Source organism: Gymnodraco acuticeps, unplaced genomic scaffold, assembly GCF_902827175.1.
Source record: "Gymnodraco acuticeps unplaced genomic scaffold, fGymAcu1.1, whole genome shotgun sequence".
NCBI classification, from domain to species: Eukaryota; Metazoa; Chordata; class Actinopteri; order Perciformes; family Bathydraconidae; genus Gymnodraco; species Gymnodraco acuticeps.
Window position 1 is genome coordinate 3,047,015 of NW_022990295.1, and position 17,492 is coordinate 3,064,506.

General features: G+C 39.8%; 2 protein-coding genes across 6 annotated transcripts in view; both read left to right on the forward strand.

The window, feature by feature from the left end:
- dlgap2a (discs, large (Drosophila) homolog-associated protein 2a) overlaps positions 1 to 10,070 on the forward strand; it is a 198,073-nt gene extending 188,003 nt beyond the window's left edge. For 4 of the 5 annotated variants that reach the window (XM_034222526.1, XM_034222528.1, XM_034222530.1 and 1 more), the window contains 2 exons: positions 3,689 to 3,877; positions 4,747 to 10,070. In XM_034222526.1, coding sequence (XP_034078417.1) covers positions 3,689 to 3,877; positions 4,747 to 4,953 — 396 coding nt within the window. In that variant the 3' untranslated portion in view covers positions 4,954 to 10,070. The remainder of the gene's footprint in view (positions 1 to 3,688; positions 3,878 to 4,746) is intronic. The other variant, XM_034222527.1, reaches the window with a different exon arrangement.
- A 2,343-nt stretch (positions 10,071 to 12,413) lies between these two features.
- On the forward strand, positions 12,414 to 16,691 carry cln8 (CLN8 transmembrane ER and ERGIC protein). Its single transcript, XM_034222532.1, has 3 exons — positions 12,414 to 12,567; positions 12,961 to 13,561; positions 14,247 to 16,691. The coding sequence occupies exons 2-3, from the start codon at positions 13,022 to 13,024 to the stop codon at positions 14,571 to 14,573; spliced, it is 867 nt and encodes a 288-aa protein (XP_034078423.1). The 5' UTR covers positions 12,414 to 12,567; positions 12,961 to 13,021; the 3' UTR covers positions 14,574 to 16,691.
- Positions 16,692 to 17,492: the final 801 nt, after the last annotated feature.

The following is a 17,492-nucleotide window of genomic DNA, read 5'->3' on the forward strand; positions in this document are numbered from 1 at the left end:
TTGAAGTGAGTACGGAAAATGTGTCTGACACCGCTGAAGAGTGAACAAAGCATAACAGTCCACAAACAGTGTGAAATTAACTTGTATAATTAGAAACAGTTCTACACTCCTTCCTCTGTATTTGTTCTCAGACTTTCAGTGTGCTCTAATACTCCCTGAACATCATTGATTGTGGAAAGCTACAACACTGAGAATCAATAGCCATTTAACACATGTATAGTGACCTGAATGTTACGTATGGACAGGTGTGTTTTTGAAGGCAGCTTTGTCCTCAGAGAGAAGGACAGACATTTGAGTTTAAATGGACCTAAACATCCAAACATCGGCCGCTCTATTGATCATCCTGAGCAGGAACACACACAGATTTCTGCCTCATGTTTTACTTGCACTGTTCACAACTCGTTTTATTGATCTGAGCAGGAACACAATATGTCATACAAAGTTGGTGCGGAGTTGTGAAAGATGTAAGATTGCCTGTTTTGCAATGTGCAGCAGAAATGGCTCATTCAGGAGAGGGCGAACTGCTCCGGGATTTGATGCAGTGAACCGGCCTTTTAGACTCAGCTAGGTGCTTTGTCCCACTGAACGTGAGACACTAAAGGCAAAACATTGTGTTTCGATTGGTCGACTTCTAGGGTCTAAGCTTTTTTGTCTTACATTTTTAGGAGTTTATTTGACTAACTTTGTCTATTTGCTGTATGTGTCCAGATATATAAGTCCCCAAGCATGATATCTATTTGTTGCACATCACTTTTCGGGGTGATAAATAGTTGTAATGTAAGTGAACAACTGGGGAAGTTTTAGGGTGATATCTATCAGTACTGTTTTTTAACCCTAGTCCCCTGTAGTGTCTTACAAAATGTTTGAAATAATACAATACATAGCTTGAAAGGTTGTTTTTTCTAAACAAATCTCCACTTCAGTAGCTCCTATATGCACAGTTATTTTATATATATTATCAAAGAGTAATTAATAGAGCGCTTTCCTTGAACTCTTATGCAAAAATTACATAAAAGTAGAAGTTTGAACCTGGCTTTTTCCAATGTTCAGATTTATGTTTTCTGAAATGTATGCAATTAGCACATAGCTAAACACAACATTTCAGACAACTTGTATTGCAAAAGATAGTTGTGTTAATGTGGGGAAATTACATGATTGTATATATTCAGGAACAAATGTTTACCCCATTCGCACACAGTGAAAGATGGAGCATTTCTCCACACGACAAATGCACATACAGTATTAACTTCATGCTATGGCTTTGTCTGTTAAATAAGTGCCCACAAAGCTTAAAGAGAGGTCTAATTTCTCTAAACCTGGATACACTTTTATTAAGCTTGATTGAAAAATGCTCTAAACGCGAGACAAACAGTGTGTTTCTCCAGGATTAAACACACACACACCGTCACAGCCAGGGCTTAGAACTCACCGACTCCTCCTGAACCTGCCAGCTGTGTATATCTGAACACTTCTGAGACAGTTTGCAGACCATCATAGGGTCAGGGGTCAGAATAAAGCTGATGAAGTGCTGAGGCTCTCCCTCGGTAATTACAGATAACAGAAATGCATTCTGTTCCCAGCTTACCTTACATGATGGACACTCTGATATTTCAAATATGGAGTACTTTTGATTAGGTATTTGCTGAAGAAAGGAGAATTATACTAATCCCATAATGCGTAAGCAGTATCAAAGTAAAACTGTGGCTCTCTATGGGAACATTTAGCAACTTTAGAGGATTTGAATCAGGCCTTATGAGAAAGTAAAATGAGGTTACTGTATACTTTAATATCACTCACACAGTGTAATATGCATATGCATCCATTTGCTAAGATGATCTGATTTAATGGTTTATTAAGGGATAAAGATGAATTAAAGGTCTGCCAGTACATTTGGTTTTTTCAGGATCATGAATATTTGAGTTCTATATTAATCACTATTATGGGAGGGTCTTGCTTGCATCTCCCTCATGTATTTCTCCTTAGTGGTATGCTAGTGCAGAAGGAGCTGATGACACATTGTGATGCAGAAAGAACCAGTTGATACCAAAGGATAAATATATATATATGAAAGCAGCCACCTAATCTAAATGTCATGAGATTTGTGAGCGTGGGAAATGTCTCCGAGGTGATCGACACGTCACATCACAGCTGGAGGTGCAGATTCTGCTGGCTCCAGATGGACTGGGAGAAACTATAAACTATAACGCACAACTTCCAAACACTATTATACAACTCTACCCCCCATAGCAAACATGGATTTATAAATATGCCATTTAGCTGTTATTACAATTCATTTCTAAATCACAAAAACGTTTTGAAGTACATTTCAAGTATGATTACGCTATAATTAAAGCTTTGTGTGCATGAACCACAAACAGTAGGTGCATAGGAAAAGATCGGGTAAATGAACAAACACTCAGCGGACTGAAGCCAACCCAGAGGTCTTAATTAAGGTTTTATTAACGTTTATCTAAAAACAGCTTTGTATGGAAAAACTGCGCATATTCATATGTCAATTTTGCCTCTTAGATGTCCATAAATCATACATAAAGCTTCAGATTAGTCCACGCTTTGAGGAGAGCACCCGTTTCCCATTGAAATGTAGCATTTTATTTGGATATCTGCACCATTTTAATATTAAATGTTTAGTAACAAATTCGTTTTTCAACAAAACGTGAATCACAGACAAAGTTTTCTGCATACATGTAAGATCTTTTCTGCATAAATGTAAAATGCTTTGAACATTTTGCGGGAAAGCCCTTAATCACACCTCAAATCACACGTATTTCTGTTTTCTGCTGTTTTATTTTTTACCTTGAGAGTGCATAAAGCAACTAGTACCACAGGTGGGTTTAGTCTCTCTGGTAACACGTCTCACTCAACATCAGCTGATTGCATTCCTATGTTTATTATAGACACAATGAGGCAACACTCAATATATTGTTGAGGGAGGAAATGGACTGAACTAACAAAGGCTTTTTATTATTTCTGATCTCAATCATGCAAATATAAAAACGGACTGGACTCTTTCACAAGTTGTGATCCCTCATTTTTACTATAATCCCTAAAACTGGCATTCATGCCTGTTTGATGAGTGTAGAGGAAACTTCTGTGTAGCTATGCAGTGGGAGTCACCGACTCAGGAAGGAGACACGGGAAGAGCAGTAGCTTTGATGTCAAACACATGATGGTTTATTTGGAGTTAACGGCCGGAGGATTCACATCACAAGTCCAAGAGTCAGAGGTTCTGACTTCACGGTAGAGTTGCCACGTCAATTCTGAAGAACTCTACCCCAGACCCATGTATTTAGCTAGTTCAGAGAGCATCATCAACATGCTGCATAACAAGATAGAATGATAACACCTCTATCAGCTGACGCCAACAGGCAGGAACAGGGAGACAAAACACTGAGAGCACAGCAGCCAAGGTTACAGGTGCCTGTGCTCAGTCAGGACAGTTTGAACTGATACACTGGGTCAAAGTTATGGGCCTTGGAAAATATTTCCACAACAATGAGTGATAAGGACATCTAGTGGATCTAAACTGAAGTGCAGTGACTGGATGTTGAAGCACACCATTGCTTATAATCTGGACCGTAGGCACTGAACCAACAATCTGGCTCTTAACTTCTTTAATCGACAATAATGTTGCCTTTGTTGGATCTCTCCCCACTTCCTTCCCTTGTAGGACCCCAGTGCGATGCCGCGGCCCACCTCTCAGGACCTGGCCGGGTTCTGGGACCTCCTGCAGCTCTCCATCGACGACGTCACCATGAAGTTTGACCAGCTGCAGCAGATCAAGAACAACAACTGGAGGGTCTTAGAGAGCCCGGAGAAGAAGGTGAGGGATCCCCCCTACACTGAACCCAAACAAGCCGTATGTACCAAGTATTTCATTACTGATTCAATCACACCCGATAGCAGCATAAAAAACTGAAAAATAAGAAAGAGCTAGGCCCTGATCCTTCTTTAATTAAGATGAACTTGATTGAAAATGTTAGATTAGGGACTATACAACAAATTATAAGCAGGGAGAAGGGTAGAAAAAGGGTGGGTCACTAAGCAAGTGGGTATGTAAGCAAGACTTTTTGCTTTTTTATCAACTCTATCTATCCACACCACACATGTACAAGTCAATGACTACTTTAAATCTGTTGACCTTCGTATCAATACAACCTTTTATATTTTCTATGCATATTAAATATCTACATTTTCTTATTTTTATTTGCAAAACCAGAAATACTTTTATGGAAGATTGTTGCTGCTTCCTTTTCAGCCACACTCTTTAAATACTCCCTAAGCACAAATGTGTTTCTAAAGGACTTCCAAAGTGTCCAATTCTTTGTCTACTGTATGTGAAAAAAATGACTATTATTGGGACTTCAATTTAACTATTCCCAAGCAGCCTTGGGTTAAAAGCAAATCATGAAAACCAGAGTCCAAATAACAAAACAAATCCAACAAAAGCATTTTTCAAAATCCAATCTTCAAATCATCATTGAATACAACAAAATGGATAAATCACTGACAGAATGTTAACCATGTGTAACAGGAATTATTAAATAAATACATAATTATGCCTTCTTTTCCAGGCTTTTGAGACAGTTGGCAACCTTACATGTCACATTTGTTTGTGATCAGATCAAAACATGCCAACAGGGCTGCATACAAATGTTCAACACTTGGGTTTGTTGGTGTTTTTTGATCACTGCTGTCCCCCTTAATCATCCTCTGTTCTTCCTAAAGCCACCGGCTCCTGTACCAAAGAAGACAATTCGACAGAGGAGTTTGGTGACACGGGAGAAATCCCTGGACCTCCCGGACCGGGGACGGCAGGAGGCCCGGCGGCGGCTCATGGCATGCAAGCGCGCGGCCTCCTTCCGGCAGAACTCAGCCTCGGAGCGAGCAGACAGCATCGAGATCTATATTCCCGAGGCTCAGACTAGACTTTAAAGAGGCGGGGTCCAGGGTCGACACGTCTCCCTGCGCCCACGTTCAAACAACTTTAAAACTAGCCTTTTTTCTAGACTGCTACTCTCTCTACTCTTCCTTTCTTCATCTGTTGTCTGATCTCAATAGCCATCCTCAGAGCCCATCGCCAACCCCATTGGTCTGTAGGATGTGCCGAGCCTCTTCTCCCATTGCCAGGATAAGTGTTAGCAGAAATGTATGTCTGACATGGGTTGGTTGGGTTTCTCCTTGGTTTGCTGGGCGTTGTGATCCCCAGCCTACACACTCTCTCATCCAATGTCCTGGATGGGTAAGGCTGTAGTTTTTCAGCATTTTGCAAAGTGCCATTTAAAAAGTGCAGCTTTGAAAACCTACCAGCAACCAGGCCTTTGAGCTAAAACGAGTAAATGAGAGAAACTATAATTTATTTAAAGTTCAAAAATTGTCAAAGTGAGTTAACCCTTCAGTATTTTTCAATAATTTTTGTTTTGTTTTGTTTCTCTGGTCTTTTTTGGGGGGTAAATGTTAATTACAAGCTAGATATCACAAAATTGTTGTAAGTTCAAACACTTTGAAAAGTGCCAATGCTTGAAATACCTCAACTACGTGCATGTGGCACTGATCACCCACTCAAGGTTATTCAGGCAGCCCTTATAAGCTCTGGACTGGTCAGTGTTGAAAAATGCAGCTTTCTACTCAATCTGGTTGTGGTCAAACGTTTTTTCTCGGTCTGGATTGGTGGAAGGACTACATCTGTCAGCTCATCAACATGCACATCTCAAAAAACGTTCCTATATATCTCATTGCCAACTTTCTAATATCGACATTTACTTGAAGCTGAAAACATGCAAGTCTTGTGCCAACATTTTCATTCTGTCGATGCAGTAGAAAAAAAACTATGAAGGTTTGTGTAACTCCTTAGATCAAAATGTGTAGACAAATGCACTTATGCACTTATTACAATTCTCTCTATTTCCAAGGGAAATGTACATACCCACATTCACAATAGTACTGTTGTATTTTTGAATTGTGAGCGGGAAGAATATTCATCTTTTATTTTATTTTGTTCTCATGTTCACTTCTTGTCTCTCTATTGCTTTTGACAAGTCTAGATTTGTTGCAAATATCAATCACTTGAACAAAAAACAAAACTGCTGTATTTTCATCTAATAAACCTCTCTCAGGCTCTTTCAAGTCTCAGCCACAGTTCATCAGGAGTGATAGGAAAACTGCCAAAACCTAAACAAAATATCTGCTTATGAGTTTCAGTCACCCAATAAGTGATTTGTAATCTTCATATTCCTTGAAAGCTTCTGTGTAGATAAAAGTCCCCTGAAGAACTATCATAACTGCATTCACCGGGCAAGGTTGGAAATGAATGAAGCTAAAATGATGCGAGCAGCAAGTCTCGAATAACTTAAACATCACAAGTTTGTTGAAACACATAAGGAATAAGATATTGTCTGTGGCTGTGCAGACCAGTGTGGGATGTTGTGTCACAATATGATGGATTAGTTTGATACATTTGACTTTGAATCCCATCATACAGTAGTTTTGAGATCATAGTCAATTGCTCCAGCTCCTCTTATGTTCAACCTTAGCCTACACACAGGGCTAAGTGAAGGTTTCCACATTATATTAAAACAAGTTGACTTCACAAACAAATCTTGTTTGTAATTAGTTACACACAAACTACTTGCATATACTAACTGGCTCGTATAACTAGCCCAACCTAGCTAGCTGAACCAAATGGCAAGCACATTTTAGCTTGGTAACATACAGTATGACACATTGAGCTTGAGTAGTTAAATACTTAATATCAAATGTCTTCAATGTCTTTTATCAATAAGGTAAAATGTTAACATTTTTAAGGTCATAGAAATAACACAACACATCTCACATTTAATAATCGTATGCTAATAACGTGCCGGCTAATAATTATTGTTAGCATAACTTGTTGGCTAAATTGATACTTAGCATAGTCAGATATTGCCAGCCAGCAAATACTGCTAACTCGGAAACACATTTCTATTTTAAATACTGAATGCTTACTAGCTTAGACCTTTTTGACAGTTTGTATGGTGCCATTTAGTAAATCACCAATTTCAATTAAGCCAGTTGTTAATAAGAATTTAGCAAGGGTTGACATACACACATTTAGCAATGGATATACGAATAACTGGTGCTATCTAGTCATGATACGTAATGTAAAAGTGGAAACCTGAAGTTATGGGCCTTTAGACCGGAGTCTGTATTGGTTATATTGGTAGAATTGACTTCTAGGCAGTTTTAAGTATTTCACCCAAAGGTAAATTCATCTTAAGACAGATGCAAAAATTCTGCACTTTATTATTCATTTTTGGTGACAGAATATCAGTCTCAATCACGTTGCCAATTTCACCTTGCTAATGCAGTGAATGTGCAGTATTCAAATCACTGGCCTAAAAACTGGCATCTCTTGGTAAAATTGGGTTAAACATTGGATAATCAACAAACTAAATGCTACTGCTCTTTATTCAATAAATACAGTACTAGAAAAACAATCAGCTGATCAATACATTACATTTTGGTTGAGCAAGTGTGCCATCGTTCGTTATGGGATGTGACTCGGGAGATTTATCAGTGACACAAAGTACATTTCTCTCAATATATATATTTTAATGCATACATGTTTTGTTGATTTATTTGTGTGTGAATCTTGTTTTTGTAGCACAGTGCTGACATTCAGAGAAGAGAGGTTAAATCAGGGGTCAACGTGGCTTAATTTCCATTACTACCCAACTGTGGCCTGACCTATACATCTCTCTTACAGACACTAACACACACACCCCTCTAAACCATACGCTTTCTCCTGAAACATATTTTGGTTACTGAACCATACATTATAATAACTTTTTTTTGTGTGCCACAAATTGTATTTATTTATCAAATACATTCCGATGTTTTGATCATATGCAGGACTCACTGTGTGAGAATTCAGGCTCTCAGTGTGTTTTACTTACATTCACCATATCATGATGCGTGAGACATCGTTTAAATATAAATTCTTGTAGCAGAGCTCAGACAATACATTTCAGAGAGCCAACAAGTATACTCAGTCCAACAAATCACCACCAAGTAACCAAAGTCAGAGATAGTATTTCAAATATGTAGTGCACTACTTCAATTAAAGATGTGGCTTTTAGAAGCCCATCTCTAGATTACACATTTCTTTTAAAGCACACCCATCCTTAAGTCTGTTGGGTTTTTTTCATTGCAGAGGCAGGGACCTTTAACAATATGACAGTGTGTTTCTGGAAAGCGTCGGGGTATGTGATGCCAGGCAGTTGGCAGAGCAGAGACGTTCCCCTGCTGTTGCCACAGTGGCAGGCAGACGGCCGAGAGACAGACACGGCCTGACATATGCTGGCTTAGAGGAGACGAGAGTGCCGTGCTGAGCCCCAAACTGCTGCTGTTGTGTAGCTGGAAGGCTGTTCTGTGACGATCACATAGGCGCTGTGCCGGGAATTTTTTTCGCCTGCCTTTGACTAAGCAAAGCAGCTTATGTAATATTTTCGGGTCCTTGGCGAGATCAAGCAAGCAGCCTCTGAGGCCCTTTAAAGCTTGTGTTGATAAATGTATTGCTGAATAGTGGCCTGTACTGTAGAACTTAAGCATCAGCACTACAAGTATAACAGGAAGTTTCTCCTGTATGCAACTTGATCAGGGCTGTGAGGAAAAACTTGGTTTAGTTGAAGAGTCATCCACATAATTAACATAACTCAGTTCCAGTAGTCAAGGGGGAGCGAAGAATGTTGAACAGTGTAGGTAAGAGCTGTTAAGTTAGTTTAAGGACCTTCCCTTTGTGGAAAAGAAAATATTACCTTGGTACCCCTGAGACTCCCTCCAAGCCTTTTTCTAACAAACTCTCCCAGCTATAATGGCTGGGTCAAGTTTGTCTCACAGTTAACTTTTTCATCTATGAAAAGATTTGAACTTCCTCACACTTCATTCAAGTAGATATGAACACACATGCACAGCTAAAAAGGACTCCCATAACAAAGTGATCTTGGATTTCCTTGAAACGTACTAAAGTTGGTGTTTTATGTATGCTTGTGTGGTGCGCATGTGATACTGTGAGCATTAGAGGATTTCATCGTGACTGTGGTGAGATGATGGTAATTTAACAGCTCCACCAAAATCACAAAAATGTGAAAACCCCAAGGGCAGAAAAGTGTCACATTTAATCATGAGGGCAGCAAATAACTACAAGTGCCATCTTTTTTTACTTATCCAGCATACTGTAAAATTGTTACTCTACACAGCCACATTATCATCCATCGAATTATAAGTAAGCAAAACATTTTCTGCCATCGCCCACATTTTCCTATTTCCAACCGCATATTTCTATCATTTCATCTGTGGCTCCACTTATGGTGCGACTGTCTACTGTCTGCTTTTAAATCTTGAACCCGTGATGTGAAATATTTCAAGGGAACTTTTTTCGTAACCATGCTGTTGAAAGAAGTGTCGGACTCACTGACTGATACAACACTTCCTTGAACTTGGAATGTGAAACTCTATAATTACTAGATACAAATTAAAAAGGTAGTCGTTTAGCTAAAACTATTTTCATCTCTTGTATATCATATCTATAGTTAAGATGAATATAATGCCAAATATTCATTATTTGTAAAGAAATATATATAGATATATATAAATATATAATATATGCTTCATTGAAACATTACTATTTTCTGCATTTGCTCATGTTTTGTTGTCGTTTTTTTTTATTTTTTTTTTACAAGCTGATATGATGGCATGCGAAATACTGATTCTGAATGTAGGCTTTTCTTTCGTTTGAAATTACAACACTGTCCCACTGATATGTTATGTATTTATTTAAGTCAATCACATGTGCATTTTTAAATGTGAGTTACTTCAGTGCAAGTTAATGTATCATTGGGTTATTTTTGTATTATTTAAGTAGTTTGCAACAACAAATGCATCCTTTTCCTCCGTTCTTACCTAGCTGAGCTATTGAAAGATTTTTGCCTCTTTGAGTAGTTTGGTCATTGCTGAGGTCATCCAGTGTAAATAATACTGCAATTAAATTTTTTGAAGAAAAAGTTTGAAAAAAAGTTTGTCTGTGTGGTGCCTGTTTACTGCTCTGCCAATACGAGTAAAACATATAACAATTAGTGAAAAAATGAATGAATGAAACACAAAGGTTTTATTTCATATTGTCAAGGCACTGAAAAGTATAATTAAGGCATGAATAAAATATAATATCACTCAAGACACCATCAAATCAAATCCGACAAATATAAAATTAGACAAGTTGGATGTGAATAGTCCTTCTCAATATGTTGCATCCATGCTTAGCTGACAAGAACAACATTGCATTATTGGTGAATCAGACAAATGATTGCATTTGTTCACCCACATGTCTTTGTCGAGCTGTCATTTCTCCTATTCCGTATATCTAGCAGGAAGATGCAAATCATTTAACAACAATAACGAATCTTCCTGTTTTGATCTTATTGGAGATGTCATAAAAGTAGATTAGCAATCAGTCAGTCATTCATTAATAGGGTTAGGGCATTTCCATTCAAACATTAGATAGAACTCATCCTTCTCTCAGTCTCAAATACAAGGCAAGAATACCCCCTGTTGGACAAAGAGAGAAATGCATGGGTTGATCAATTTACAGATGTTTGTTTTTACTTTTTATTACTATTTCTTCCTTTTATTACTTTTTACTGATACATAAAGTGTAATAAGTGCTGCCTTGTAGGAAGGCCTGCCCCCATAGCAAGAAGTGATGTCTTTGATAGTTACGGTTAATAGATTTTCCAGGGATTGAGGCCCTGGTTGGGGAACCTTATCAACATTTCCTAACAGTTGTGGGAGGCATGGCTAAAAAACCTCAACCTTTTTCAGTGGGAAGAAGATAATAATAATAATAATAATATTGGGAGGGATGAAACCCTCAGTGGGAAGAAGATAATAATAATAATAATATTGGGAGGGATTGTAGAGGAAACTTCTGTGTAGCTATGCAGTGGGAGTCACCGACTCAGGAAGGAGACACGGTAGGAGCAGTAGCTTTGATGTCAAACACTGGTGGTTTATTTGGAGTTAACGGCCGGAGGATTCACATCACAAGTCCAAGAGTCAGAGGTTCTGACTTCACGGTAGAGTTGCCACGTCAATTCTGGAGAGCCTCTCTCTTGCCAGCCCATCTAACTGGTTTCGCAGAGAGTAAACAACATATTTGAGAAGATAGCCTAAACAGTGTGGGAACACTGAGTTACTTGCGTCGGACACTTATGACCTCGAAGATTTCACACCTTGGAGTCCACAAATACAGAGAAGGAAGTGTCCCAGTGTACCCACAACACAGACCATCTGTGACCCAGTATTGACCGGTCACAGAATGGGAACAATAACATTATTGGCTAAGCAGCCTGTGTCCTTAAAGGAGGTAAACAGACATCAAGGTTTGTCCTGTATGTCACATCTTGGCGTCTATGACAATTATTTCCATAACAGGGATGAAACCCTCTTTAATGATCACACATGCACACAGCACACAGCACACAGCACACACAGTGAAATTTGGCCTCTGCATTTAACCCATCCTAGTACCAGGAGTCTAGTACTAGGAGCAGTGGGCAGCTATTGCACAGCGCCCGGGGAGCAATGGGAGTGAGGGAAGGGGGTTGTCCGGTGCCTTGCTCAAGGGCACCACGGCAGGGCAGGAGGTGAACTGGGACCTCTCCAAGTAGCAGTCCACACTCCATATTTAGGTCTGGTCGGGGACTTGAACCGGCGTCCTATGGCTCACAGTCCAATCCCCTATACTGACTGAGCCACTGCCGATCACATAAACATTACAGATACTGTCTCAGATAACTGACTGAGAGCAAATCAGTAGCCTAGTAAGGTCACGAACTTTTTTCTGATGGTGTTTGAGTGGTGGAGCTGGAGCACATCACAACAGGGTCCTGTTTTCACCCAGCTCCTTTGTATGTGCATATGCATGTTGTGTCCCTGTGGGTTTCCTCCATCAGTTCTGTGGTTATCTGTATGTGTGAATGTGTGTTATCACTATGGCAACATGCCAAATGTGCACATTGATTCCTGCTCAGTGCATATGAGAACAAAAGCTTCACCATTTCCTGCACATGAAGGTCAGAAATATCAAATGATAATCATTTTAAATAAGTACCCCCTACATATTTATTGAAAAATGTGACTGTATATAATCAGATTTTTTTTAATCTATCTTTGCTATTAACTTTGTGTAGGACTATTTCCTGAGCATTGGTAATGTGTAACTATGCAATGTTTGGTTTTATAACAGAGACAAACCACACTTCATAGACACAATTCGAGTCAGGAGATAACCAATAGGATGGGGTTCTCCCTGAAGATATGTATTGACCAATGGGATGTCCGGATGTTTAAAGTGGGCGTCCCTTCCTGTTTGCAAGTCATATGACCAAATTGAAGTGGTATGATCGTGATGTGTATTGTGGAAACTGCACGAACAGACAAAGCACCGGGACACCGTGTTCAGTGGGAACTCCTCTGCTGAATATGTTCTGGATGATGTCCGCTGACTAGTGTGTGGTGAGTAACAATGACTGCTTTGGCCATATTAGTATTTCGTTTGCTTTAAACCAACTAAGTCACACGTTTTACTCGTCGTGTTTGTGTGCTAACTTCACAACACGGTAACTGTATGTTGGGGTTAAAACTGACTGACTCCTCATGTTTTAAAGGGACTTAAAGTTTGGTCTAGCGTTAAACTAATAAAGCGATACATTGTAGTTGGTGTCGAATTGGTTGTGTAGTTATTACCGAGTGCAGACAAAGTTCTCTCACAACTGTTTAAGGTTCATTAAAGCTGAACAAAGTCGTTTTATATGAAACATTTACACAGTCGTGTTACTAAATGGAGCCTCTGTCGTCTGTTTCTAGCTATAGTAATGTATTTAATGTGTGTTCTCTGTTGTCATGCAGGTGACCCACATATCATGCACCTACCAGCCTCACCTTCAGCTGAGCCCCTCCCTCAAACATCATGGATCGTGACCAACAGCCCAGCCCTCTCCCCCATCCCAGTACAGAGTACTTCTCTTGGGACTACCGCCTTCACCTTATTGGCCTAGGCTTTGGCTTCTATGCAGGGATATTCCTCCTCTCCCACCTCCTGTCTGTGGCCTTTTCCAGCACCTACAAGTCCCTGATAGCTAAGGAGAAGGTCTTCTGGAACCTGGCTGCAACTCGGGGAGCCTTTGGCATCCAGAGCACTGTAGTGGGTCTCAGGTGCCTGACTGAGGACTCAGCATTAACCAGAGACAAAGTGAGAGGACAGGAAGACTGGTCCTGGTTCAACGTCCTCACAGCCACAGGCTTCTTTGTGTTTGAGAATATAGCTCTTCATGCTTCCAGTGTGGCGTTTCGGTCATTTGATCTGCCACTGGCGACACACCACTTATTTGCCCTGTCAGGGTACGCAGGAGCGGTAGTGTGTGATTCAGTGGGCCACTTCCTGCCGATGGTTACACTGCTGCTGGAGATGAGCACGCCTTTCACATGTATATCCTGGATGTTACTGAAGGTAGGGACCTGCTGGTGTATTGGGTTCTGCAAGACTTACTGTAGCTACTTTGCTCCATACATGGCATCCTTCCCTCATCTCATTTTAGAAAAATTGCATTAACCAAATGATTGTTTGGTTCAATGGGCTCTAGTTGTTAAACCCTTTTCTCACTGTATGAAAAACCCACTAATATCTGGTGGGGAAAGGTTACAATTTTGATTTGATTTATTTTGAATGTGTAAAACAATAATACAAAAATGTTACGTGAGAATTATTATACAAAATTAATCGGTGTCTAATTGATATACAAAAATATTACTGATTCTATATTATGTATAACGGACAATTGGCATTAATTCTCTGGACAAATGACTAGTCACAGGTATTTGTCGTCTGCGATCGCCCGTGATGGAAACCCTGTGACTCATTTGCAACATGAGGCACATTGAAGTTAGTATAATCAGCAGGGATATGGACAATAATTAACATAGACATGCTCTCATAGATTCTTCTCAACTAACACAGGAAGTCTCACAAGGTTTCAGATCAACCGATAAAAGTCCAAATTCTTAGAAAGAGGAAGTTCTACTAAAAAAAGATTGAGCCACTACCTTACCTTTCTCTGTTCCTCCTACTCACAGATCGGATTTCAGTAAACGGAAGTTACAATGTTGTTAATATAATTGTCTCTCTTCCCTGATAGGCTGGCTGGGCTCGCACCCTGCTTTGGAGAGCCAACCAGTGGGTGATGATCCACACTTTCCACTGTCGCATGGTGCTCACATACCACATGTGGTGGGTAACTTTTACCCACTGGAGCGACCTCAGAACCCATATGGCCACGCCCTTACTCCTCCTCTTCTTCATCGGCCTCGCTCTGCTCACGTGCGTCCTCAACCCCATCTGGACACACAAGAAGACCATGCAGCTGCTCAACCCTGTGGACTGGAACTTTGGAAACAAGCCGGCCCTTGGAAATGGCGCCATGGAGGGTCGCTCTGAAGCTCCTGTCAAACCCCACGCCAGTTAATGGGCACCACCGAGGATATTTTCTGAAGATACCATATTTTTTCCGTTTCGAGTGATGTGTGAAGTTACTTTGAGAGCGGCGAGAGCTTGATGGATTGTTGTTTAGTAAAGCTTTTGTGGGAGCAATTTCAGTATTGCAAAGCACAAAGTCAACAATGTAAGTTGAATTTAACATCTGAGGATGGACCTTCAGTCAAGCAAGTGAGCCCAGAACAAAATACACAAGACAGGTTTTTTTGATAGTGCAGTGATAGTATATTTCTCATTATGTCTAAGCAAGCACCGACAGAATCTTTTCAAAACAACTGAGTAATTCAGGACATCATTATGTCTCTTGACCTTTGGTGAAACACCAGCAGTTCCTTACAATATTTGCAAATGATTATGAAAAAGACAGCTTTCCAATCTGGAAATGTATCATCAATTACTTTTGTGATTTGAAAGGCCCCTACAGTTTAACCATGTCTGGAACTATTTTGTTAAACGTTGCTACATTGTTTTCCCTCGGGCTTTACTTTGTTGTTGGATTATTTTTGATAAGATGTCATTAGGTTTGGTTATATGGGGCAGTAGGAAAGGACCCTGCTAGTTTACTTTATCAACTTCAGAACACTGGGTTGGAAAATATCCAGTTTACAACTGATGTTATTGATTATTTATTTACAATAAAATAATCATGACACCTTTTTACAAGAGCCATGCAGGAGCACAACCTTACAAATTGAAGCTTGTTTTTTAATACATCGCCCTTTGGTGCTGATTTGGCAGAGTAGGAAAGAACATTAGTTACGTTTAAACAATGGGGTTCTCTAGGCTACTCGCTGCAGCTATTACATACTAAGTGGACAATTGGATCAGTCCATTTACTGGTGCTTCTGCACTGGGAGTCCTCCCTCAGAAGAGAGGGAAATATTTACCGCCTTTTGAAGGACTGGCCCACTCCATTTTTTTGTTCAAAATTTAGATTTGATGTTGAAATGCATGACCGGTGTTAAGGATTAGCTAATGTTGATCCTGATCTTTTTTGGGGGCATTTTGCATCAAGAAAAGTGTTATTTCTACTTATGCAAAATAAGAATTCGGGAAGATGTTTTTGTTTTTCACACAATAGCCTCATTGTACTGGGATCCTTGGCATGGTGTGTTCGGATTGTCCATTGTCGTATCTCTGGCATCAGAAGCTTCGTTTGGTTCACTCAAAACAGCAAACGGGTCCTCTACATTTCTCACAATTTTGTCAGAGGCCCCACTCTAGCTCATATGTACGTTTGTTTATACTCGGAAGAATTATAGATGTAGAGGAAACTTCTGTGTAGCTATGCAGTGGGAGTCACCGACTCAGGAAGGAGACACAGTAGGAGCAGTAGCTTTGATGTCAAACACATGATGGTTTATTTGGAGTTAACGGCCGGAGGATTCACATCACAAGTCCAAGAGTCAGAGGTTCTGACTTCACGGTAGAGTTGCCACGTCAATTCTGAAGAACTCTACCCCAGTATTTAGCTAGTTCAGAGAGCATCATCAACATGCTGCATAACAAGATAGAATGATAACACCTCTATCAGCTGACGCCAACAGGCAGGAACAGGGAGACAAAACACTGAGAGCACAGCAGCCAAGGTTACAGGTGCCTGTGCTCAGTCAGGACAGTTTGAACTGATACACTGGGTCAAAGTTATGGGCCTTGGAAAATATTCCACAACAATAGACATATAATGTTTACCCTAAGTATGAATCTATGTTCAAAAGTAACAGCTTTACAGTATTAAGCAACATTTGAGTTGAACCTGAGAAGTATGAAGCTGAGTTTAGCTCGTCAAAATGATCCAAATGTCTGTAATCTGCCTCAGGACGATGGAGAGGAAGCTACACATTCTATCCTTTTTAATGGAGTGTTTTGTACATGTGATCTTACTATATTATTACTAAAACATTACTAATATCGAAGAGTGTTTGATTTTCACTCCACCTTTTCATTTGTTGTGAAATAATATCATTAACATTATGAGATGGGTGGAGGATTTCCTGGGAGCTCTAAGTTTTAACATCCTGTCTGTTGGGAAATGCAATAACATGAGTTAATTTGAGTGACAAAATAAATGGTTGGCTCTCAAACAGCATTGTGTCTCGTGGTTTTCTTCCTTATTAGGGTTGTGCAATAGAGCAGTGGTTACCAGACTGGGGGTCGTCAAAGCAACTTTAACAGGAGATAATCTGCTCAATCTATTAAAATTCCTCATTTACACAACTTCACAAACAGTGTATCAGTTGTTCTGTACAGTAAATGTCCTGCATTAAATATGATGTGAAATATCCATTAAATGTCCCTTAATGTAGTCAGGGGATGTCTGTTTACTCCATGATAGAAAAAGGGCAAAGTTTCACTGCAATGGAGCATCCGCCTGTAGGTGGCAGAATAGGAGTAATTAACTTTTTGTGTTCTGTGTGACAGTTTTTCCCATTTTACCAGAAATCTGTTTGTCAGGCACTTTCTTCCAGCCTAAAATGTATTGTATTGCAACCTTTTTAAAAGGGTTTTGTTACAAAGCGGACTACTTGGTTTCTTTCCAACAATATTGGTGATAATGAAAAGTATTAACAAACTTGGCTGTCTCTCCATCACAATATAGAAGGGAGAGTGACAATGTAAACACACATATTTTACAAGCAAAGCTCTTGAAAAAGCCTTGATGGTTTTTTAAATGTTAAAGTTAATTTCTTTGAACTAAGAAAACGTTTCCAACATCATCTCCGGACAGCTGTTTTAAAGGAAGCCACCTCACAAGTCAGTAGTCACGTGGCCGTTTGGGAACTCCTCAGTGATCCCAAGCCGATCCTACCGGAGAAGACGTTGGAATTTTGAGTGACGTTGTGTCCAGCCAATCACAGCCGGACTATGTTGACTCGTCGACCAATCAGCT

What these genes read in the sequence shown, in the direction of transcription:
- cln8 (XM_034222532.1), top strand. Translation starts at nt 13,022, where the DNA reads ATGGATCGTGACCAACAGCCCAGCCCTCTCCCCCATCCCAGTACAGAG. An exon ending in TATCCTGGATGTTACTGAAG is followed by an intron (nt 13,562 to 14,246) that starts GTAGGGACCTGC and finishes CTTCCCTGATAG; the next exon opens with GCTGGCTGGGCTCGCACCCT.